The sequence below is a fragment of the Callospermophilus lateralis genome, chromosome 8 (assembly GCF_048772815.1).
Source record: "Callospermophilus lateralis isolate mCalLat2 chromosome 8, mCalLat2.hap1, whole genome shotgun sequence".
NCBI lineage: Eukaryota > Metazoa > Chordata > Mammalia > Rodentia > Sciuridae > Callospermophilus > Callospermophilus lateralis.
The window spans coordinates 139,361,630-139,385,763 of NC_135312.1; the positions used below are offsets into that span (position 1 = coordinate 139,361,630).

At 58.4% G+C, this 24,134-nt stretch overlaps 1 protein-coding gene across 1 annotated transcript in view; it reads left to right on the top strand.

Moving 5' to 3' along the window:
* The window catches only part of Pde5a (phosphodiesterase 5A), a 56,942-nt gene that overhangs the window by 24,767 nt on the left and 8,041 nt on the right, over positions 1-24,134 (top strand). The window contains exons 7-12 of the mRNA XM_077110192.1: positions 2,411-2,536; positions 3,938-4,032; positions 10,439-10,526; positions 13,120-13,220; positions 14,585-14,662; positions 21,368-21,431. Coding sequence (XP_076966307.1) covers positions 2,411-2,536; positions 3,938-4,032; positions 10,439-10,526; positions 13,120-13,220; positions 14,585-14,662; positions 21,368-21,431 — 552 coding nt within the window. The remainder of the gene's footprint in view (positions 1-2,410; positions 2,537-3,937; positions 4,033-10,438; positions 10,527-13,119; positions 13,221-14,584; positions 14,663-21,367; positions 21,432-24,134) is intronic.

Sequence of the window (24,134 nt, forward strand, 5' to 3'; positions counted from 1 at the left end):
TGGTTCGGGGGAGAGCCAGACCCCACGTCACTGGGGGTGGGGAGCCGGACCCCACAGGCCAGCCATGGGCTGTACCTGCTCTTGGGGCCCAGAGAGCCGGACTGTGGTCCGTAGACCCACCGGTCTTCCCTCCTGCTATGGAGCACCAGTATCATGCTCTGACGCCAACATAGACCCAGAATAACAGGCTCAGCCCAGGCCTCTGGGAGTCTGTTCAGTGCTCCTCTTGAGGTTCATGAACCCAGACGGTAGCCCTTGCTCAGAGATGAGCTTCTTTCTCCATCTTTAAGCTACTTTTGCTGTTGTTGTTTTCCTGTGGACCCAGAGCTTTATCTTGCATATACAATCTTCAAAAGCCTGGTTCTTGGCAGCTAAGCAGTAACTTTGCCCGAGACATAAGCATAGTTTGAAAGGTCAGAGATCTCATCAGTGTGTGTTAGGACTTGGAGCTCTCGTTGTCCCTGGACATGCACTTGCCCCGCCCCACCCCACCCCAAGGCCTGGCACCTATGACCTGTGCAGATGTGCAGCACATGAGCCCAGGAAGAGCCTGCTCTCCGAGGGAGAATCCCTACAGGTGTGGCTTCTCAGGCTGCCCTCATTGATGCCACAGGGTGGGATATCTTAGCAAGCAATCTACAGATTTAGTGCCTCCCTGTCAAAATACCAGTGACATTCTTCACAGAAGTAGAAAAAACAGTCCTAAAATTCATTTGGAAGGATAAGAGAACCCGAGTAGCCAAAGCAGGCCGAGCAAGAAGAGCCGCTCAGGAGGCGGGCTGTACCACAGGGACCAGTGGAGAGAAGACCCGAGACACGCCACCGACTTAGAGCCGTCTGACACTCGACAGTCACCAAAAACATGCACTGGAGAAAAGACAGCCAGTTTAACAAAAGGTGCTGGGCAAACCGGAAATCCATATGTAAAGGGATGGAACTAGATCCCCATCTCACCCTGCAGAAAAGTCAACTCAACGTGGATCAAAACCCTAGGAATTAGACCAGAAAATTTCTGATTGTCATAAGAAAGCACAGATCAACTTCCTTAATAAGACTCCTAAAGCTCAAGAAATAACACCAATAATTAATAAATGGGGGTGGCATCAGATTAAAAATCTTCTGCACAGTGAAGGAAATGAGCCCTAGGAGAGAGCCTATGGAATGGAGAAGATCTCTGTCAGCTATTCTTTCAACAGGAATTAATATCCAAAATACACAAAAGAACTCAAAAAGCTTAACACCAAAAATATAGAGAGCCCACGCAATAAACAGGCAGATGAACTGAGCCAGCATTTCTCAGAAGAAGGAGTTCCAATGGCCAACAAGTGTGTGAAAAGGGTTCAACATCCCTAGCAATCATGGAAATGCACACCAGAACTTCTGAGAGTTCATGTCACTCCTGTTTGAATGGAAACGATCAAGACTGCAAACAATCATAAACACCAGCAGGGTTGTGGGGAAAGGCACACTCATCCATCGTTGGTGGGACTGCAAATTAATATAGCCACTTTGGAAAGCAGTGTGGAGATTCCTGAAAGGAAGGTCTTTATCTAAAAGACCTAAAGTCAGCACACTGCAGTGACATGGGCATACTGATGTTCATAGCAGCACAGTCACAGTAGCAAAGTTGTGGAACTGGCCCAGGTGTCCATCAGCAGAGGAATGGGTAAAGGAAATGTGCATATACACCGTGGAGTTTCACTCAGTTGTAAGGAAGAATGAAGTGACCTCTCACTGGTGAGTGGATGGACCTGGAAAACATCATGTTAGTGAAAGAGGCCAGACTAGAAAGCCCAGGATTGAGTGATTTCTCTCCTATACAGAAGTCATAGGAAACTAAGGAATTTTAAAAAGGGAAATATCATGAAAATAGAAGGGAGAGCAATAGAGGAAGGTGATTGGGGGAGAGAGGAGGGGAAGGACAGAGGGGCTGCAGAATGGAGCTGACCGCACTGTGCTGTGTACACTCTGAACGGATCCCAGGACTCCACTTTAAGCCCCTCTGTAGTGCACATGAGTGAGGGGAAGGGGAGGGGAGGGGAAATGAGCAGATTTTGTCCTGTGCACGTGTGCATGTGTCAGAATGCACCCCACTGTCACACACGCCGCGGTGCACTAACAACCAAGACGAGCCAGCCAGTGCTGCCGTGCCAAGGGTGCCTTTCTCCATCCGCAGCGTTTTGCATCTTATGTCCAGCTTGGTTAGCCTGGTGGTTCCTGGGCTCCGGTTGGAAGTGCTGCAGCTTGAGCCCTGGCCCCCCAGCAGGTCCTGGCCAGGAGCTTCCTCGTGCACAGGTGTCAGGCAGGGGGCCTGCCCCTCTCGTTGCCGAGGCTGGACTGAGCCTTCTGCAGTACCTGAGCCGCAGCGTGCGGTGCTGGGGCTGTTGTCACTCCTGTGCTGTCTCCACAGGTGCTGTGCAGGTGGGTCCTGAGTGTGAAGAAGAACTACCGGAAGCACGTGGCCTACCACAACTGGAGGCACGCCTTCAACACTGCCCAGTGCATGTTCGCTGCCCTGAGAGCCGGCAAGATCCAGGTGCGCCTGGAGCCGCTCAGATCCGGTGCCCGGGAGAGGGACAGCAGAGTCTTCCTTGTAATGTGCACTAGTGGGTCTGGAGTTAGCTACCTGCCACTTGGAGAGGGCGCGTTTGTTGGAAAGCCTGGGATAGCAAAACGCCTCGGTGCTCACTGTCACAGACAGTACGAGCGGCCACGCAGACCCTTAGGAAACCTCTTGTTATCCAGAATGCTTGTGGGAAAGCAATCATCTCCTGTGGCAGGCCGCACTGGAGGGGTGAGAAAGTTCCACCTTCCGTGCTCCCCGTCGCCCTAGGCAGAGCAGCGCCCCCAGAAGCCGCCCACGGCTAGTGGGGCTCTTGGGGACCCCAGGCTCTCCACTGCCTCCTCTGGAGCACTCAGATGATTCCCAGTGCTACCTTGTAGAAAGGGTCTGCTTCCTTCGACACTGACCAGGGCTGGAGGGAGATGTGCAGACGCAGTGCAGGCGAGCGCTCTTCCCAGGCCCCCTCTCACCCCATCTCTGTTGAGATCCTATCCCAGCAGGGATCAGCAGTCGTCCTCCGTGTCCTGCGTCCATCCCAGGCCTCCGTTCGTTCAGACCCCTCACTCTGCTCTTTAATGAAGTCCACAGCTGTTGTCTGTCTCAGCTTTCATGGGTTCACATGGCTAGATCTGCAAGCGGGAAAGGCTGGGCCGCAGGCAGGGGTGGAGCGCTGGCCCAGCACGGGCGTAGAAGTGACCGCTGACCTAGAGGCTGTGCAGATGCTGGATAGTGTTTCCCTGCCGGGCAAACGTTCATGAGACATAGGATACACTTAAGCAGAGGGTGCTCAGAAGCAGCGGTCTTTGTGTGTGCTTAGAAACCTTTTCTAGCACTGAGCGTTTCCGCAGGAGGGCCTGCGCCAACTCCAACTCGCATCTGGGAGCCCCGAGGCCATAAGGCAGACTCAGAAATGACCCATGTTTGGCTCAGGAACACAGTTTTAAATCTTGAAAGCCAGGTTTTTCTCCCTGGCCGTCTTGTTTCTGTGGTCTGCTGGAGTTCCCATGCCCACATTTCTGAGTGGTGCCGCGGCTGACAGGCGAGGGAGACAGTCTGCAAGGAACTGAAGGAGGGAAAGTGGATTAAGGCTTGTCACAGGGTTCCCCAAACACATAGAGAGTGAACAGTCAGTGGCCTGGGGCTGGGGTGTGGCTCAGGGCTCAACCCTTGGCTGGCTCTGGGGTCCTTCCCCAGAATCCCCTAAAATGATATTTCCTCCATGGGGACAGATTACCACTTTTGAGACTCCTTGGCTTCTGTTTGAGGGGCACTGTGGTGCCCTGCTGCAGGTGACCGCACGCTGCTTCCCGCAGAGTGGGTCCTGGTGAAGCAGCGCAGCGCCCTCACCGCCTCTCTCCTCCCTGACACCCTCAGAACAAGCTGACCGACCTGGAGGTCCTGGCACTGCTGATCGCCGCGCTCAGCCACGACCTGGACCACCGGGGCGTGAACAACTCCTACATACAGCGGTGAGCGGCCGCCCGGCCACACGGGAGCGTTCCCTGCCTTTGTGGGGCGTGTGTTTAAAGTTAAAGCCACAGAAAGAAGTGGGTGGTGGGAGTCTCAGTTGAGCTCCTTCCATGCACGTGGGCTGTATTTAGGGGAATGACCAAGTACAGCACTTTGCCGGCCAGCTCCCCAGGCCGCAGGCTCGGGTGCCTTGGTGAGGATGGTGTCTCATTGGCTTGGCGGGAGCTGTGCCTCAGTGCGTGCACTCCTGGCGTAGGAGCCTCTCTAGAGAACCACCGAGGCTGCTCGGGGGCAGCTTCCCCTGGAGCAGAGACGGCAGTGTGGACATGTGCTTCCCTTGCCGCGCTCTGGACAAGGCTTCTGTGGGTCAGGGTCAGGGGAGGCACCTAGCACGGTTATGGAGAAGTAGGCCTCGTGGCCAGATCTGAGTTCCAAGTCCACTCCCCTGCACAGTCCCCCTGCGGCCTTGGCCAGGGAGCTGCAGATGGATAAAACGCAGCCACCTCAGGGTGGCGTCACCGCACCCAGGCCAAGGGGAAGGCCGGGGCGCGTTGTGTGAGTTCAGTAGCAGATGCTAGAGACGCTGAGTGGCACTGGAACCTGCCCCTGGTGGTCCAGAGGGAGGACCCTAGGCCTGGACCAGAGCTTCTGACCTCAAGGCCATAAGCGAGTGGTGCGCCTGCTGCAGGCCCCATGGAGAGGCGCCATCACCCCTCGCAGACGGTGGAGCCTCTGTGACATTGTCATTTTCCTATAGCAACTTGGCTGAAAAGTCCACATCCTGATGCAGAACCTCTCTCTACAAGCGTCCTTCAGTGCACAGGAGTGAGCTTCCGGGAGTTCTGAGGGATCAGACGTCCTGCAGCTTCAGAGGGCTCTGCTCTCGGCCTTTCTCTGCGTGGCCCGAAAGATTCCTGTGGAAAAAATCGCGTGACGTGCAGCCGTGTCCTGTGCTGGGACGTGCAGCCGTGTCCTGTGCTGGCCCCAGGCAGGGAAGGATCCTGGACTCCGGTCTGGTGTCACAGGCTGCTGGTCCCTCTTGAAAACCTGACTTTTGGAGAACTGGAAGGGTGACAGGTCCTTTGTCCCCTGCACTTCATCCTGATTCTGACTTGAAGAGAAGTTATGAAAGGGAACGACGCAGACAAGAAAAGATTCCCAGCGTGGTCAAGCCACAGGTGACGCTCGGCAGCATGACCTAAAGACCAGTGGACACGAGCTGTGATTGACCACCCGCCGCAGAGCCCAGGGTCTTCTCGTCACCGGGCTGTTGGCACAGAGATGATGCCCTGCTGCTCTGCCTGACAGTGAGGAAAATACACTCAACTATTTTTTCTTTGTTTATATAAAAATAATTACCAGATAAACATCTGGAGGAGCGTCATCCTCTCTCTTAACAACAACAAAAAATCCTGGGAAAAAGTCGTAGGCTGCTGAGTGTTGCTCAGATCAGACTTGGGCCAAATGATAGTTTTCTTAAAAAAGTTAAAAGTTTCAGAGACTTTCATCTCTTCCTGTAGTTTTTCAAAGAAGCAGCTAAGAATTTTCCAGGGTTTTCTCTTTCCTTCTAAGCAAATGGGCAATACTTAAAGTTGGGTCTTCCTCACGGGGGCTCCGGGGAGAAGAGCACCCTAAACGTTCCCATACAGAGCACTGTCTTCCAAGGGGCGTGCCTTGGGCAGACCCCACTGAACGTCCCAACTCCTCAGTAGAGAAAGTCAGAGCGCCAGAGGCGCAGAGGGGCAGCAGTGGGCAGCAGGAGCTCCAGGTCGACAGGACCCCGTCGCTGGAGCCACCCCAGGAAGGCTCTCTGAGATAGGAGCGGCCTCCCAGGCAGCCCCGAGTCTGTGTCTGACACTGGCTCACCATCCGAGGCCAAGAGGTCAGCTGTGCGGGGTCTTGCAGGCGCCCGGAACACGTGGACAGAAGCACTGCTCATGCTTCTCCCACAGCACGGGTGGATGAGGGACAGCGGGGTCTCGGGTGGAGGTGGGACTATCACTGTAGGAGCAGGCAGTGGGGGACCCAGGGGGAGGTGCAGACTGCACAAGGGAAAGCGCAGGGTGGCCCTTGGGTTTCAGAGAGAAACGTCTGCAGTGGGCTGCTGTGGGTACAGGAAGACCATCTTGCTGTTGACGGGATTCGCTTTGGAGGTGAGGAAATGACATGGGGCAGTGCCCTGCCAGTCAGACCGATGGGTAATGAGCAGCTGTTAGAGTGTGGCACTTCCCCTGGCAGAAGGGCTGCAGACATAGGTGTGGATTCCGTCTTCAGGCCATGGTCCAAGAAATGATGATGACCAGTGCAGACAGCGTTGAGTGAGTCCTGCCTGTGTGACACGGGGACCGTGGGGTGCTGGAGAGGGAGACTGGACCTGCCAGTGTGGCCACCTCCACTGCTGGAGGAGGGAATATCAGCCAGACCAGTGAGGTCCAGCTCCACTGTTAGAGGAGGGAGTGTTGGCCAGACCAGTGAGGTCCAGCTCCACTGTTAGAGGAGGGAGTGTTGGCCAGACCAGTGAGGTCCAGCTCCACTGCTGGAGGAGGGAGTGTTGGCCAGAACAGTGAGGTCCAGCTCCACTGTTAGAGGAGGGAATATCAGCCAGACCGGTGAGGTCCAGCTCCACTGTTAGAGGAGGGAGTGTTGGCCAGAACAGTGAGGTCCAGCTCCACTGTTAGAGGAGGGAATATCAGCCAGACCAGTGAGGTCCAGCTCCACTGTTAGAGGAGGGAGTGTTGGCCAGACCAGTGAGGTCCAGCTCCACTGTTAGAGGAGGGAGTGTTGGCCAGGACCAGTGAGGTCCAGCTCCACTGCTGGAGGAGGCAGTGTTGGCCAGACCAGTGAGGTCCAGCTCCACTGTTAGAGGAGGGAGTGTTGGCCAGAACAGTGAGGTCGAGCTCCACTGTTAGAGGAGGGAGTGTTGGCCAGACCAGTGAGGTCCAGCTCCACTGTTAGAGGAGGGAGTGTTGGCCAGAACAGTGAGGTCGAACTCCACTGTTAGAGGAGGGAGTGTTGGCCAGACCAGTGAGGTCCAGCTCCACTGTTAGAGGAGGGAGTGTTGGCCAGACCAGTGAGGTACAGCTCCACTGCTGGAGGAGGGAGTGTTGGCCAGACCAGTGAGGTCCAGCTCCACTGTTAGAGGAGGGAGTGTTGGCCAGACCAGTGAGGTCCAGCTCCACTGTTAGAGGAGGGAGTGTTGGCCAGGACCAGTGAGGTCCAGCTCCACTGCTGGAGGAGGCAGTGTTGGCCAGACCAGTGAGGTCCAGCTCCACTGTTAGAGGAGGGAGTGTTGGCCAGAACAGTGAGGTCGAGCTCCACTGTTAGAGGAGGGAGTGTTGGCCAGACCAGTGAGGTCCAGCTCCACTGTTAGAGGAGGGAGTGTTGGCCAGACCAGTGAGGTCCAGCTCCACTGTTAGAGGAGGGAGTGTTGGCCAGACCAGTGAGGTCCAGCTCCACTGTTAGAGGAGGGAGTGTTGGCCAGACCAGTGAGGTACAGCTCCACTGCTGGAGGAGGGAGTGTTGGCCAGACCAGTGAGGTCCAGCTCCACTGTTAGAGGAGGGAGTGTTGGCCAGACCAGTGAGGTCCAGCTCCACTGTTAGAGGAGGGAGTGTTGGCCAGACCAGTGAGGTACAGCTCCACTGCTGGAGGAGGCAGTGTTGGCCAGACCAGTGAGGTCCAGCTCCACTGTTAGAGGAGGGAGTGTTGGCCAGACCAGTGAGGTCCAGCTCCACTGCTGGAGGAGGCAGTGTTGGCCAGGACCAGTGAGGTCCAGCTCCACTGTTAGAGGAGGGAGTGTTGGCCAGACCAGTGAGGTCCAGCTCCAGTGCTGGAGGACAGTGTGTTGGCCAGACCAGTGAGGTCCAGCTCCAGTGCTGGAGGACAGTGTGTTGGCCAGACCAGTGAGGTCCAGCTCCAGTGCTGGAGGAGGCAGTGTTGGCCAGGACCAGTGAGGTCCAGCTCCAGTGCTGGAGGAGGCAGTGTTGGCCAGGACCAGTGTTCGATTTACAGGAAGGCAGGGGCGGGCCCTCTTGGTGGGTGGCACAGAGGGCAGGCGGGAGGCATAGTCCCGCAAGGAGTTGGGTCCAGATTGGAGAGGAGTCCTGAGGGCACCGCCAGCCCTGGTGATGGAGGTGCAGGAAGGGGCTGGCGTCCTGCACTGCCTTTGGGACTGGCGGCCTCCAGGGGACCAAGGAGAGTGCAGGTGGGGTACAAGGCCCACCCATGGAGCCTGTCTAGTGTGAGTGCCCCTGCCAAGGCTGGGTCATGGCAGCCTGGAGACCAGGTGTTACTGAAGAGTCAGTCCACACACCCCAGAGTCAGCGGCCGCCATGGACAGCCCACCCTGCGGGGAACTGGGGGCCTGTGACTCTGAAGGACCGAACGCTGCTGCCGCCTGCTCCGAACAGGGCCTGTGCCAGCTGACACCACGGGTCTTGGATGTCCCCTGGGCTGCCCTCAGCCATCCGTGGTATCCACAACTTGCCTTGTGCCTTGGTGGGTAGGGGCAGTGGCCATCAGTCTGGGCCCGCTGCCCCGAGGCTGCGGGGTGTGCAGATCCCTAACGTGAAGAGACGGGGAGTGCCAGCCAGGGCCAGGAGGGCGGAGGGTCAGATGGACGCCAGCTTACAATAGGCGCAGAGAAGGGAGGCCGTGCAGGCCCCAGGTGTGTGGGACAGGTGGCGGGAGAGGTCTGGGCCCTGAGTGAGGAGCGTGTCTGGGCCACTAGGCTGTGGTCCTGGGGAGGGGGCAGGGTGGCCTTCCTGAGGGCTCCGCTGCCTGTTGTTTCAAAGGCTCCTGTTTCTGCACACGTCCTGACAGCCCGCTCAGAGCTGGACCCGTGGCTGGCCAGGCTGGCTGAGTGCCACAGCTCTGAGCTCAGGGAGTGGACCCCTGCCCGCATGGTTTTCTAGGTCCTCCTGGGCACCAGCGTCTGCCGGAGTGGGAGGCCGCAGGGTAGGAAGCCTGGCTTTCTGCGCATGGCTGTGAGCCGGGAGTGTGGGCCCCGCCTCCCTCCTGCGGGCTCAGGAGGCTGTGCTCTGAGATGGAAGGCGAGCCCGCCTGCACCTGTCCACTCCCCGAGGGGAAGCACCCTTCTGCATCTGAGGAAGTGATGCCCGCTGGGTTCCAGCTTGCGGTGGCGAGGCCCTGCCTGCCTTTCCTAGCCCAGGCAGCCCGTGGAGGCCACGGGGAGCACCGAGGCGCTGGTCAGAGTGATGCAGGGCAGGAGACACACTCGGATCCCCTCCACCACGTGTGTCCACCCAAGCAGGCTCAAGTTCAGTGACCTCTGAACCTCCGTCACCAGAGCACGTACCGAGATGCCCGTCTTGCAGCCAGCGGTCTCTGCCTGGTTTCCCTGCAGGCACGGCCTAGGATGGTGGAGGGCACAGGGCCCGCAGCCTCCCTGGCGTAGGCTCCTGGAAGTTCCCTGGGCCTCCCAGCTCAGGCTGGACCCAGGCGGTCCAGCCATCCTTCTCCTTCCGGCAATGCCTGCTGTCTTTCCCCTTGCCGAGGACCAGCCACTCCTGAGCACAAGGTGCAGGAGTGAGCAGGGGTGAGGCAGGCGGGCTCTGGGCCTAGCGGCCCTCATCTCCCTGTGGCGGCTCACTTGGCCAGGTGCTCACACCTCACAGTCCTTCAGCCTGGAGCATCTTCTGAACCCTCCACAAATTACCTGCTGGTCAGAGAACTGCAGGGAGTGGCAGCTAGCCAGGGGCCTCGGACACCTGCCAGCACTCACCGGCCCCTTCCTGCAGCTGGGAACAGAGGTGGTGGGGGCTGCGCAGGGCCAGAGGCGAACACTGGATGCAGCAGTGCGCCCTGTGCAGGCCTGGCTGTCTCCCGCCTGCTGAACTGGGCACTGCCTTGCCTCTCTGCTCAGCCCGGGCACCACTGGGTCAACTCAGAGAGCTGGCGACGTCGGGCACTGCAGGAACCAGCAACCACTGACTCAGCCGCCTGCTTCCCTCCAGGGGGCCGAGCCTGGGCAGCTCCCTGGGCCTGGGTCCAGTGCACAGGCCCCTGAATTCCACCTCATCAGCGCTGGGAACACACCGACCCCGACCTGAGCTTTACTGCAAAGGCAAAGCTAACCTGTGAATTGGTTTCAGAGTCTAAGTCAGATGCAGTTCTGAAACTGAAAACTGTAATGTGTGCGATAATATTATGTATAACAGGTTTTTTCTTACTCCTGGGGCGGTTCTCCCTTGCTGTCCCCACACTGCCGGTCCACTCTGGTGAAACCAACACTGCTCACACTCAGAACAGGCAGGTTCTCCTGCCTGCTCCCAGAGGTGGCTGCTCACCCGGAGGGCAGAGGGCGGGCAGGCTTGGCTGCTGGGTGAGGCAGTCTGCTGAGCTCAGCCACACTGAGGACGCAGCCTCTCCTCTCTCCATGCCCACAGGACAGAGCACCCGCTGGCCCAGCTGTACTGCCACTCCATCATGGAGCACCACCACTTCGACCAGTGCCTGATGATCCTCAACAGCCCGGTGAGTCCCCACTCTGCCGCTCCCGCCTGAACACGCGCCCTTCTCGTTTGGGTAGCAACAGGAACCAGATCCGCGGAGACCTCGCAGCGCCTCTGGCAACCAGAGCCTCTCCATGTTGCCCCGTAGGTTGCGGGGCTGCGTTGGCCGCCCCGTGGGAATGGCTCTGTGGCTTCTGCAGCCTGGGGTTTGCTTTTGGAGTCCCACGTCTCCTCTCCCACTGTGGCGCTGGGCGTCGGCCTGGCCTGGCGCACACTGAGCACTGCTGTGCCACCAAGAAGCACACAGCCCTCTCTTCACTAAAACCTCGAATGCTACCACGTTGTCAAGGAAGGGCGCTGTTGGACGGCCGGGCTGTCCGGACCGCTGTCCGTGTGCGCAGACGTGGGCCGTGCACTAAGGGCAGTAGGCAGGAGAGGAGCGCCAGGGCATCTGAGGGGCATTTGCTGAGCACAGGCCTCGCGCCTCTGTGCCATCTCTGTCTGCTCGTGTGACCCGTGTGACAGAGGGAAGTCCTGACTGCTGTGCCGACAAGCGCTGGCATGGGTGGCCCCAAAGCACACACATCACCGCGTCTGTGGGTGGGCCCTGGGCTAGTGCCTTTCTGAGCCTGGGGACAATACCCAGAGTCCAAGGCGATCTCTGTCCCTCCTTTTAAGTTAAAGTCCTCCAGCTCCCCTGGGTCCCACCGTGTCGTCCCTGTTCTCAATGGAGAAGCCAGACGGCCGGTGCCGGGGCTGGGAGCTTGTGTGAAGGCTCAGGGTCGCCCTCCCTGCAGGGTGACTTCCCTCTTGCTCCCGTGAGCCGCTGCTAGCAGCTTCCTCGCCCACACCTGCCTGCGGGCCTCTCCAGACTGGGAGAGCAGGCGTCGAGGGCCAAGTGCTCTCAGCCGCCTGTTCTGGTGGGAAGCCCCTGTGCCAGGAGCCTGGGGAGCCCCAGGGAGCGCTTCCCTCAGGGCCGTGCTCCCCGCAGAGCGCCCCCTAGTGGGAGCCAGGCAGCCTGGCCCTTAGACTCCCCGTGTCAAAGGGAGGGGTCCAGACGCAGGTCCTGGCCCGTCCGCTCACCTGCAGGACCTTGCACAGGACCTGCTGGCTGTCACTTGAGGTGTGGGGACCTGCTCCCACTCCTCATGACCCTGGTGTAATGGAGGGGAAGATTCACGCAGCCTGCCCCGGCCCCCGCAGAATGTCCCATAGATGGCCTCGTCGGGGGCGTTGCCAGGGCCTGTGACTGTCACAGCTTGGTTCCTGTGTCACTGCAGTATACCGTAGGAGCCATTCTTACACCAGTTGTCCGGGCTGCGATGAGCCAGATTGTGGGTGCTGGATTTTGAGTTCGGCAGGGAAGGGCCCCCGCCCAGTCTCCTGGGGGCAGGGTCTGTTTTAAGAATGTTAAACAGGCACCCCAGGAGGTGCTGGCCTTGGTCCACGTTGGCGGTCACCTGGGTCCTGGCCTGCCTGGCTTCGCCTCAGCGCCCACCTTCTCATCTCCACTGCTGGTTTCTTACTCTCACATCTCAGGGGCACTGGGGACCTGCTCCGCCAGACGTCTGGCCTGGGCCTGGTTCTGTGCATAGGTTTCGCCTGGTCTATCCCAACCCTGTTTTCCCCATAAGTGTGCGATTTCCAGTGTGCAGCTTTTCACCAAGACTCTGCAGAAATGTGTGTGGTGTTGTGTGGAAAGGCCTTGCTGTCCTCGTAGGCAGCTGTGTGTTGGAAGTCCTTCTTTTACTGGACAGTACAGGTCACCGTGTGTTGGCACACGTGGAATCTGGCTGTACGTGTGTCGGCCTCCACAGCGAGGCCTGCTGCATAGTTCGTCTTTTAACATGAGGTACAGAAGTTACAGCCTCTGCTTGGGAAGGAAAAGTAAGAATGTAGCACTAAAGACGCCTCCTGTTGTGACTGAGGCTGTTTTATCCTGAATACAAACATTTCTGCTTGGCTCAGAATCTAAATGACTCAGTGTTTAGAGGGCCTCCATGTCCATGGCTGAGTGACGCATTTCGTCATCGGTTCAGCCATGCCACTGCTGCAGTGCTTCGGCTCCCGCACACTCTGGCCCCCGCCTGGACGGCCGGCAGGTGCCTGGTCCTCACAGTAAACCCCCTGCCTCCTGGCCTCGTTCCCAGGTCTCTGGGCTTTTGTTGGTGCTGATTAATGAGACACACCTGACTCCGTTCACAGATGTTCTGGGCGCGTTCTGTGTGTCTGCGCTGTGCGTTCTACTCCATCTGACACTAGGGAGCCACCAAGGTGTGTGGATTCACATGAGGATCCTTCTGGGTTTATCACAGAAGCCACAGGGCCGTGACCCGGATCGTCAGTTTGGCTCTCACAGCTCCGCTCCTGACACCCCTTCACTTCTCAGTTTTACTTGCTGTTAGATTGTAGCCCAAAACCTGCCAGAAGGAAGAGTAGGTGGCCAGGAGATGTTCTGTCTGTGCTCAGCCTGGGGAACAAGTGGCATGTCACCCAGGGTGGCGGGGAAGAGCAGACGGTGCCACCTCCCGCGCCGCTCGGGGCAGATGTCGCAGATGTGTCCCTGCAGCGTCTCTGGATGGAGTGCTAGTGATGCTTCTCTTTTCTCTATTAAGGGCAATCAGATTCTCAGCGGCCTCTCTGTTGAAGAGTACAAGGCCACGCTGAAAATGATCAAGCAAGCTATCCTGGCCACAGACCTGGCGCTGTACATCAAGTGAGTCTTAGGAGACCCCTCCGAGGCAGGGCTTGCAGGCTTCCTGCACCAGGCCCAGGTCCCGTTGCTCACTGAGAGCTGAAACTCACAGAACACATGGCCGTTTCCCTTCTTCATCTCCCACTGTGTCTCTGAAGCCATGCTTGCCCAGATCTCTGACTCAAGGTCATTCCCGCTCAAGGTTGCGTGGGCCTGTGGCCTTCCCCCTTTCCCACACCCGACTCATTCCATTCGCACCTCCTTCCTACCACCATCCAACCCCGGGGGCAGGGAGAGCTACCAGAGCCAAAAAGCAGCTCAGGTTTCTTTTTATTTGATTTTGGCACAAGAAGGGGACATTCGCGTACGACTTTGAGACTGTGAAGGTGGCGTTGGTGATTGTGCATCTGCCCAGCAAGGCGCTTCTCCCAGGGCCCGACAGTCTGGGGTTCCCAGCTCACAGGGAGAGTGCTGGTGCTCCGTGACATGGGGAGAGGGCCGCCCGATTTCCCAGGAGCACAGCCTGTCCTCTGCCCGAGGGTCCTTGGGCCAGTTTGAGCCACTGTTAGGGGAAGGAAAGCAAACAGCACAAACACCCAGCCACCGACACCAGATGTCCACTGTCGAGGCCCCAGCAGCACCCCCACACCTGCTGCGTGAGGGTGGACCCTGAGTTAAGGAGAACAGAAAGAATCACAGTGAACTTCCCGTCAGATAACTGTGAGTAAGGACTGCCACATGACCAGGCTCTTGACAACGGCCTTGACCCCACGCCTGCCCGGCTTCTGGGCCTCTGGGCCTCTGGGTCTCACCTGACCAGTTGAAACCGGCCTGAATTGGTTCTCAGCAGGTTCTCACACGGCGTTCCTCTCCCTGGGTCTGTCTCCAGCTGGGCCTTGAGCACGGTGCGGGGTACTTCTTCAGATACTCAGCAGTGGTGGGCCCAAAGCAGCTCCACCCGCTGACCCTGCCAGCCCCTGGGATGACCACAGAGGCTACACTGACGGCTTCCAGAGCCTTCCTGACACGGTCCCTGCCTTGCGCTCTATTCCACAGTGTGTAGGAACACGGTAGACAGAGCTGACCTGAAACCTGTCGGTCTCATTAGGTCCGACCTTAAAATGCCTTAAATCTCACTTGATGTCACACTTTTTACTCACTTTTTTATTAAAATATTCCAGAATTGAAACGACTGCTCTTTGTGGTTAAAAACCAGGTGAAGTTTGACATTCCACCAAAACCACGCGAGCAGAGGGAAAGTGGGGAATCAAGGCTTTTCAGAGGGTGGTCTCCTGGGTCCTAAGAGGGAAGGTGTATCCATGACCCTCTAGGTCACGGGGCAAGCAGGGGACCTCGTAACTGCCTAATGTTTTCTGTGTTTCAAGGAGGCGAGGGGAATTTTTTGAACTCATAAGAAAGAACCAATTCAACCTGGAAGACCCTCATCAGAAGGAGCTGTTTCTGTGAGTCACTCTCTGGCCAGCATGTCCTCCAGCCATGCCTGTGCTGGCGTCACATCCATGGCCACTGTGGCCCGAGGTGGTCGCGGGGCTGCCAGCCTTCTGCAGCCCAGAGAGGGGGCTGCACGATGACACCCCTTGACCTGAGAGCACTGCGTCCACTGAAGGACCTGTCCCTTGCTCTGCACCAGCCTCCAGATAGGATTGAGGGGCAGGTCTCAGCTCCTGCCAGAGGCTCGCTTGTGGCCACCCTGCTAGGGGTGGAGGGGCGGAGACCACCATGCTGGGACCCAGGGAGCCAGAGGGTGGCTGCATGTTCCCTGCCACAGCCGGGCAATCCATGGGTCCACCTTTCCCCCCCCGGCCTGGTGCCACCCTCACTGTTACTGTGACTGCTCCAATGTCCTGGTCCCCAGGTGACCCCACCTGTCCCTCTCCCTGGTATGGTGCCACACTCAGTTACTATGACTGCTCCAGGGGTCCTGGTCCCCAGGTGACCTCATCTGTCCCTCTCCCTGGTATGGTGCCACCCTCACTGTTACTGTGACTGCTCCAATGTCCTGGTCCCCAGGTGACCCCACCTGTCCCTCTCCCTGGTATGGTGCCACACTCAGTTACTATGACTGCTCCAGGGGTCCTGGTCCTCAGGTGACCTCATCTGTCCCTCTCCCTGGTATGGTGCCACCCTCACTGTTACTGTGACTGCTCCAATGTCCTGGTCCCCAGGTGACCCCACCTGTCCCTCTCCCTGGTATGGTGCCACACTCAGTTACTATGACTGCTCCAGGGGTCCTGGTCCCCAGGTGACCCCACCTGTCCCTCTCCCTGGTGTGGCGCCACCCTCACTGTTACTATGACTGCTCCAATGTCCTGGTCCCCAGGTGACCCCACCTGTCCCTCTCCCTGGTATGGTGCCACACTCAGTTACTATGACTGCTCCAGGGGTCCTGGTCCCCAGGTGACCTCATCTGTCCCTCTCCCTGGTATGGTGCCACACTCAGTTACTATGACTGCTCCAGGGGTCCTGGTCCCCAGGTGACCCCACCTGTCCCTCTCCCTGGTATGGTGCCACCCTCACTGTTACTGTGACTGCTCCAATGTCCTGGTCCCCAGGTGACCCCACCTGTCCCTCTCCCTGGTATGGTGCCACACTCAGTTACTATGACTGCTCCAGGGGTCCTGGTCCCCAGGTGACCTCATCTGTCCCTCTCCCTGGTATGGTGCCACCCTCACTGTTACTGTGACTGCTCCAGGGGTCCTGGTCTGCACGTCACCCCACCTGTCCCTCTCCCTGGTGTGGTGCCACCCTCACTGTTACTGTGACTGCTCCAGGGGTCCTGGTCTGCACGTCACCCCACCTGTCCCTCTCCCTGGTGTGGCGCCACCCTCACTGTTACTGTGACTGCTCCAGGGGTCCTGGTCTGCACGTCACCCCACCTGTCCCTCTCCCTGGTGTGGTGCCACCCTCACTGTTACTGTGACTGCTCCAGGGGTCCTGGTCTGCACGTCACCCCACCTGTCCCTCTCCCTGGTATGGTGCCACCCTCACTGTTACTGTTACTGTGACTGCTCCAGGGGTCCTGGTCTGCACGTCACCCCACCTGTCCCTCTCCCTGGTGTGGCGCCACCCTCACTGTTACTGTGACTGCTCCAGGGGTCCTGGTCTGCACGTCACCCCACCTGTCCCTCTCCCTGGTGTGGTGCCACCCTCACTGTTACTGTGACTGCTCCAGGGGTCCTGGTCTGCACGTCACCCCACCTGTCCCTCTCCCTGGTGTGGTGCCACCCTCACTGTTACTGTGACTGCTCCAGGGGTCCTGGTCTGCACGTCACCCCACCTGTCCCTGTCCCTGGTATGGTGCCACCCTCACTGTTACTGTTACTGTGACTGCTCCAGGGGTCCTGGTCTGCACGTCACCCCACCTGTCCCTCTCCCTGGTGTGGCGCCACCCTCACTGTTACTGTGACTGCTCCAGGGGTCCTGGTCTGCACGTCACCCCACCTGTCCCTCTCCCTGGTGTGGCGCCACCCTCACTGTTACTGTGACTGCTCCAGGGGTCCTGGTCTGCACGTCACCCCACCTGTCCCTCTCCCTGGTATGGCGCCACCCTCACTGTTACTGTGACTGCTCCAGGGGTCCTGGTCTGCACGTCACCCCACCTGTCCCTCTCCCTGGTGTGGTGCCACCCTCACTGTTACTGTGACTGCTCCAGGGGTCCTGGTCCCCAGGTGACCCCACCTGTCCCTCTCCCTGGTATGGAGCCACCCTCACTGTTACTGTGACTGCTCCAGGGGTCCTGGTCTGCACGTCACCCCACCTGTCCCTCTCCCTGGTGTGGCGCCACCCTCACTGTTACTGTGACTGCTCCAGGGGTCCTGGTCCCCAGGTGACCCCACCTGTCCCTCTCCCTGGTGTGGTGCCACCCTCACTGTTACTGTGACTGCTCCAGGGGTCCTGGTCTGCACGTCACCCCACCTGTCCCTCTCCCTGGTGTGGCGCCACCCTCACTGTTACTGTGACTGCTCCAGGGGTCCTGGTCCCCAGGTGACCCCACCTGTCCCTCTCCCTGGTATGGAGCCACCCTCACTGTTACTGTGACTGCTCCAGGGGTCCTGGTCCCCAGGTGACCCCACCTGTCCCTCTCCCTGGTGTGGTGCCACCCTCACTGTTACTGTGACTGCTCCAGGGGTCCTGGTCTGCACGTCACCCCACCTGTCCCTCTCCCTGGTGTGGTGCCACCCTCACTGTTACTGTGACTGCTCCAGGGGTCCTGGTCCCCAGGTGACCCCACCTGTCCCTCTCCCTGGTGTGGTGCCACCCTCACTGTTACTGTGACTGCTCCAGGGGTCCTGGTCTGCACGTCACCCCACCTGTCCCTCTCCCTGGTGTGGCGCCACCCTCACTGTTACTGTGACTGCTCCAGGGGTCCTGGTCCCCAGGTGACCCCACCTGTCCCTCTCCCTGGTGTGGTGCCACCCTCACTGTTACTGTGACTGCTCCAGGGGTCCTGGTCTGCACGTCACCCCACCTGTCCCTCTCCCTGGTGTGGCGCCACCCTCACTGTTACTGTGACTGCTCCAGGGGTCCTGGTCCCCAGGTGACCCCACCTGTCCCTCTCCCTGGTATGGAGCCACCCTCACTGTTACTGTGACTGCTCCAGGGGTCCTGGTCCCCAGGTGACCCCACCTGTCCCTCTCCCTGGTGTGGTGCCACCCTCACTGTTACTGTGACTGCTCCAGGGGTCCTGGTCTGCACGTCACCCCACCTGTCCCTCTCCCTGGTGTGGTGCCACCCTCACTGTTACTGTGACTGCTCCAGGGGTCCTGGTCTGCACGTCACCCCACCTGTCCCTCTCCCTGGTGTGGTGCCACCCTCACTGTTACTGTGACTGCTCCAGGGGTCCTGGTCCCCAGGTGACCCCACCTGTCCCTCTCCCTGGTGTGGCGCCACCCTCACTGTTACTGTGACTGCTCCAGGGGTCCTGGTCCCCACGTCACCCCACCTGTCCCTCTCCCTGGTGTGGCGCCACCCTCACTGTTACTGTGACTGCTCCAGGGGTCCTGGTCCCCACGTCACCCCACCTGTCCCTCTCCCTGGTGTGGCGCCACCCTCACTGTTACTGTGACTGCTCCAGGGGTCCTGGTCTGCACGACACCCCACCTGTCCCTCTCCCTGGTGTGGCGCCACCCTCACTGTTACTGTTACTGTGACTGCTCCAGGGGTCCTGGTCTGCACGTCACCCCACCTGTCCCTCTCCCTGGTGTGGCGCCACCCTCACTGTTACTGTGACTGCTCCAGGGGTCCTGGTCCCCAGGTGACCCCACCTGTCCCTCTCCCTGGTGTGGCGCCACCTTTGCTGCAATTGTAAGGACTGCATCATGGACCAGGCCCCCAGCTCCGTGCTGCAGAGAGACAGACTGAGTGGGAGGAGACCTGCTGATGCTGTGCACAGGCAGCGTTTCCTGAGCGGGTGGGCAGTGGCGTGGACAGAGTGGTGGGCAGAGATGATCAGCCTGCACCAGGGTCCCCTCAGCGCCCTCCTGGCTGTGAGAACACCTGTCCTGCCCCTAGGAGCTTTGGAAGCATGTGGCCAGTGACAGTGTCCTTACAGCACAGTCAACACACGGGACCCTCTGTGCTGCCTCTCGTATTGAGGCCAATCAGGGAGAAGCAGGCTGTGCGCCTGGCACTGAGCGTCCTCTGCCCTGGCCTGGTGGTTGTGCTCACGTGGGTCCACCCTGCCATCTGTGGAGGCCTCGGTGCTGGCTGGAGCACCGAGGTGTGTGGATTCATATGAGGATCCTCGGTGGTTGTGGTCCTCGGTGGTTAGAATACCCTGGTGCACTGGTTCTCTGTGCACTGGTTTCCCTACCGTCTTCTGCCTGGTGTGGCTAGGCAAGAGGTGTTTCATGTTGGCATGTTCTGCAGTGGGCTCCCTGCACCCTGCCAGGCCTAGAGGGACAAAGGGGTGCTCTGCAGTGAGCTCCCTGCACCCTGCCAGGCCTAGAGGGACAGAGGGGTGCTCTGCAGTGAGCTCCCTGCACCCTGCCATCCTAGAGGGACAGAGGGGTGCTCTGCAGTGAGCTCCCTGCACCCTGCCAGGTCTAGAGGGACAGAGGCGTGCTCTGCAGTGAGCTCCCTCCACCCTGCCATCCCTAGAGGGACAGAGGGGTGCTCTGCAGTGAGCTCCCTGCACCCTGCCAGGCCTAGAGGGACAGAGGGGTGCTCTGCAGTGAGCTCCCTGCACTCTGCCAGGACTAGAGGGACAGAGGGGTGCTCTGCAGTGAGCTCCCTGCACCCTGCCAGGCCTAGAGGGACAGAGGGGTGCTCTGCAGTGAGCTCCCTGCACTCTGCCATTTCTAGAGGGACAGAGGGGTGCTCTGCAGTGAGCTCCCTGCACTCTGCCAGGCCTAGAGGGACAGAGGCGTATTCTGCAGTGGGCTCCCTGCACTCTGCCAGGCCTAGAGGGACAGAGGGGTGCTCTGCAGTGAGCTCCCTGTACCCTGCCATCCCTAGAGGGACAGAGGGGTGCTCTACAGTGAGCTCCCTGCACCCTGCCAGGCCTAGAGGGACAGAGGGGTGCTCTGCAGTGAGCTCCCTGTACCCTGCCATCCCTAGAGGGACAGAGGGGTGCTCTGCAGTGAGCTCCCTGTACCCTGCCATCCCTATAGGGACAGAGGGGTGCTCTGCAGTGAGCTCCCTACACTCTGCCATCCCTAGAGGGACAGAGGGGTGCTCTGCAGTGAGCTCCCTGCACTCTGCCATTTCTAGGGACAGAGGCATGTTCTGCAGTGAGCTCCCTGCACCCTGCCATTCCTAGAGGGACAGAGGGGTGCTCTGCAGTGAGCTCCCTGCACTCTGCCATTTCTAGGGACAGAGGGGTGCTCTGCAGTGAGCTCCCTGCACTCTGCCAGGCCTAGAGGGACAGAGGGGTGCTCTGCAGTGAGCTCCCTGCACTCTGCCTTCTAGGGACAGAGGCATGTTCTGCAGTGAGCTCCCTGCACTCTGCCATTTCTAGGGACAGAGGGGTGCTCTGCAGTGAGCTCCCTGCACTCTGCCAGGCCTAGAGGGACAGAGGCGTGCTCTGCAGTGAGCTCCCTGCACTCTGCCAGGCCTAGAGGGACAGAGGCGTGCTCTGCAGTGAGCTCCCTGCACTCTGCCATTTCTAGAGGGACAGAGGGGTGCTCTGCAGTGAGCTCCCTGCACTCTGCCATTCCTAGAGGGACAGAGGGGTGCTCTGCAGTGAGCTCCCTGCACTCTGCCATTTCTAGAGGGACAGAGGGGTGCTCTACAGTGAGCTCCCTGCACCCTGCCAGGCCTAGAGGGACAGAGGGGTGCTCTGCAGTGAGCTCCCTGCACTCTGCCATCCCTAGAGGGACAGGGGGTGCTCTGCAGTGAGCTCCCTGCACTCTGCCATTTCTAGAGGGACAGAGGGGTGCTCTGCAGTGAGCTCCCTGCACTCTGCCAGGCCTAGAGGGACAGAGGAGTGCTTTGCAGTGAGCTCCCTGCACTCTGCCATTTCTAGAGGGACAGAGGCGTATTCTGCAGTGGGCTCCCTGCACTCTGCCAGGCCTAGAGGGACAGAGGGGTGCTCTGCAGTGAGCTCCCTGCACCCTGCCAGGCCTAGAGGGACAGAGGAGCCTTGCACTGTGGGTGGTTGCTGCAGGAGAAGGCTTTGCCTGTCCCAGCAGCAAGCATGGGAACACTCTGGACACAGCAGTGTTCTCATGGTCACTAGAGCTCTCTTCCAGAGGCTGCATGGTGGGCCTGAGAGCTCGTCTCCTGCCCCCTCTGCCTGCCAGGTGGAGCCTGTCTGTCAGAGGCTGTGTGTGGCTGAGCATGCTCAGGGTAGCCACAAGGAGCCAGGGAATTAGGACCTCCTGGCTCATGATAGAGAACTTGGTGTCACTCTTGGCGGGTAACCGTTGGCAGCGCTGTCCTTATGCTGCCACCAAGGGTAGCTGCCTGGTGGAGGCGGTGGCAGTAACTGGCCAGGTCTCTGCAGAGGTGGACCCCTTCTCTCTGTGCCCCTGGGGCTGACGGGGCAAGGAGGATGGACGCAGAGTCTGGGACTGTGACCCAGCACGGCCAGCTTCGTGTGAGCCCTGCTCTGCCGTTCCTGGGGGAGGACTTGAGTTGCCTCTGTGTGCTGGGTGCAGGGTTGAGTTCACGTGAAGGCAAACAGGAGTCTGTCTCTTGCCTTGCAGAGCGATGCTGATGACGGCCTGCGATCTTTCTGCGATCACGAAACCCTGGCCCATCCAGCAGCGGGTACGTGGCTTAGTGGTGATGCAAGAGTAACTGAAATGTCAAAACCGGGACAGCCGGTTCCTGAGGCAGCCTTCGCAGCCGCGCTCCGGCACGCTTCCCTGGCTCCGGCACCGTTCAAGCCGATGACTGAGCAGGGAGCCTGTCATTTCTAGGAGATCCACTTGTACTTGGTATCTGATACGTCAGGAAAGAGCATCTAGATTAACACATAGCAAAGCCCAGCTCCTGGGAAGGCTTAGTCTCAGCACTATTTGGGCTCATTTGGGGATTTTTTTAGCACATCTTTTGTAAAAAATATCGAAAATTAGAAGGAAAGTAATTTTCTTAGGTTTGCTTACTAGGCTACTCTCTGCTCTAAGTAGGCTTAGCAAGTGGACTGTCCACGTTCCTGGGGCTTGTACACATGGGAAGTGCTGAACGATGTCAGGAAGGACCGGCCAGGTCTTCCTCGGGAGGCCTGACTGCCTTGCTCTTTCTCAGGGGTGGAGGAGGCTCAGGAGAACCGCTGGGATGCAGAGCTGTCTGCCTGGTGGCTCAGTCCCTCAGGGTGTGCAGTCTTGGTGCCCCAGGGAGGTGTGGACTTTCTGTGTGTCCAGCCGGCTGCCTGGTCATGGGCGCAGCAGCCCAGGCTCATGCAGTGAAGCACGCTGAGAAGGGAGACGAAATCCCCTCCAAGAGACGAGTCTGGCAGGCCCTGGCACTCGGGCGGTGGTCACTACCTCCCTGCCCTTGTGAGATGGGACTATAGGCTGTTTCCAAACAGGAGGGAAGTGGATGACGGGTCTGTCTTCTGAATGGAACTACCTATTGTTTTGTTGTCGGAAAAAAAATAAGAAAGGAAATTTGTTTGTTTTTATAAAATAAAAAGAAAAACTATTGGGAGCTATGAGAGAGCGCTGGGGAGGAGGCTGATGTACTCACGGAGGCCGCGGGGAGCACCCCCCACCTGCCTCGGGCCCCTCAGCTACGCCCTGGACCTGCGTGCCGTCTGTCCAGTGGAGGTGGTTTTGAGGGCTGGATGGCAGTGCCGGCCTGGTCCACGGTATGGGCAGTCTGCAGAGTGGAGCTGGCCTGGAGCTGTCCAGCAGCTCTGCCCACTGCGGCGGCCCTTCTCTTCCCGACTCCTTTGCTCCTGGAGCCCAGCACGCAACCCTGTGAGTGCCGTGACTGTCGACGGAAACCTCATCGCGTCAGAACCAGGGGACAAGAGCCCAAGGCCACACCCACAGAGATGGCATGGCACGTGTCGGGTCACCAAACTGATACTGCCTTAAAGAATGAGTCGTGATTCACCCCGAGAGAGAGAAGTGGGAGACTTTGTGTTGGAGCAAGTAGCCAGTGGAATTAAATAAGCAAAAGTAATTAAGAATCATAAGAATTACAAATAAAGAAGTAAAACTATCTCCACTTGCAGGTAAAATTATTGTATATCTGGCCCAAAATAAACAGTGGGCAAATGAGCAAATCAGTCATAAGATGAAATAGAAGAGAAGCCTCTATGACGGGAAGAGTAAATAAAAGTATTAAATATCTAAGAATAGACAAAACATGCAAAAACTATATGAAAGAAATCAGAAAACATTTTGTGTTGCTAAGGCAGAAGATGAGACTGATATAAATGAGAAGGTGTAGCATGTTCGTAAGAGAAAAAAAATCAGTAGAAAGGTATTGTTTCTCTCTCTTTTAGCCAATTTACAGATTTTAGGCTATTAAATTTTTGTTCTCAAGCTAGAAAAAAATGATTTTAAAATTTATTTAGGAGGGAGTAAAAAGCAAAAAGACACCCAAAATTTCTGAAAAGGTGAAGCAGTTAAGTGTTGGTGTTCTGATATGGAAACGATACTACAAAGTCTATAATCACAAGTGTCTGGTTTGGGTGGCAGATCAGCAGAACACAGGAGAACCGTAGAAGGTCCAGAATTGCACAGTGTTCACTGTGTAACAAACAGCACTCCAAATGTAGGAAAGAGCTTTTACTCAATAGTGTGGGCTGAGCGAATGACCATGGAGGGAGACAGGACTGGGTCCCGTGCACACAGGTGGACTCCAGGTGAAGCCCAGGATCTTCAGCAGAGAATCAGCCCACGTGAGCTCTAAACACCTGGTGGGCACCTGTGGGACAGGCTCAGGGTACACAAAAGCAAAGGACCCAACCAACAGAGTCAGCCCCACAAAGAGGAAGCCTGTGCCTCCACTGACTCCAGGGCACAGACACGGAGGACAACTGCCCGTGTATCTGACCGTTGATACCCTCAACAGACCAAGAGCTAAGAGCAGAAGAAAGATGCCAAGGACCCGGGGAAAAATGAGCCAGAGATGCGAACACAAGGTCGGGCTTTCCCACCGGGAGCGACTTCTCCTTTGAGTCATAAGAGAAACTGGGAATTAAGACTACACCAACCCAGCAGGCCTGCACGGAACCCGGGCCAGTGCTGTGCCCGACAGTCCGACCCCGGAGAGAGCCGGAACGTCCACCCAGGAGAGTGGGCCAGCATGTGGCAGTGTGCCCCTCGTACTGGGGGTGCTGTGCCAAGCCCAGGGGCACAGCCCAGTGTCCTTCCCAGGAAGTTCTAGCACAGCAGGCTGGCCTGTGGGAGGGGTCCTGTGCCTCTGGAGGGAGGGAGAGGAAGACGAAGAGAGAGGAAGAGCAGAGGACGAAGAGCAGAGCCTCCTGGGCACCTTCTGCCTCAGCGGGGTGGTGAC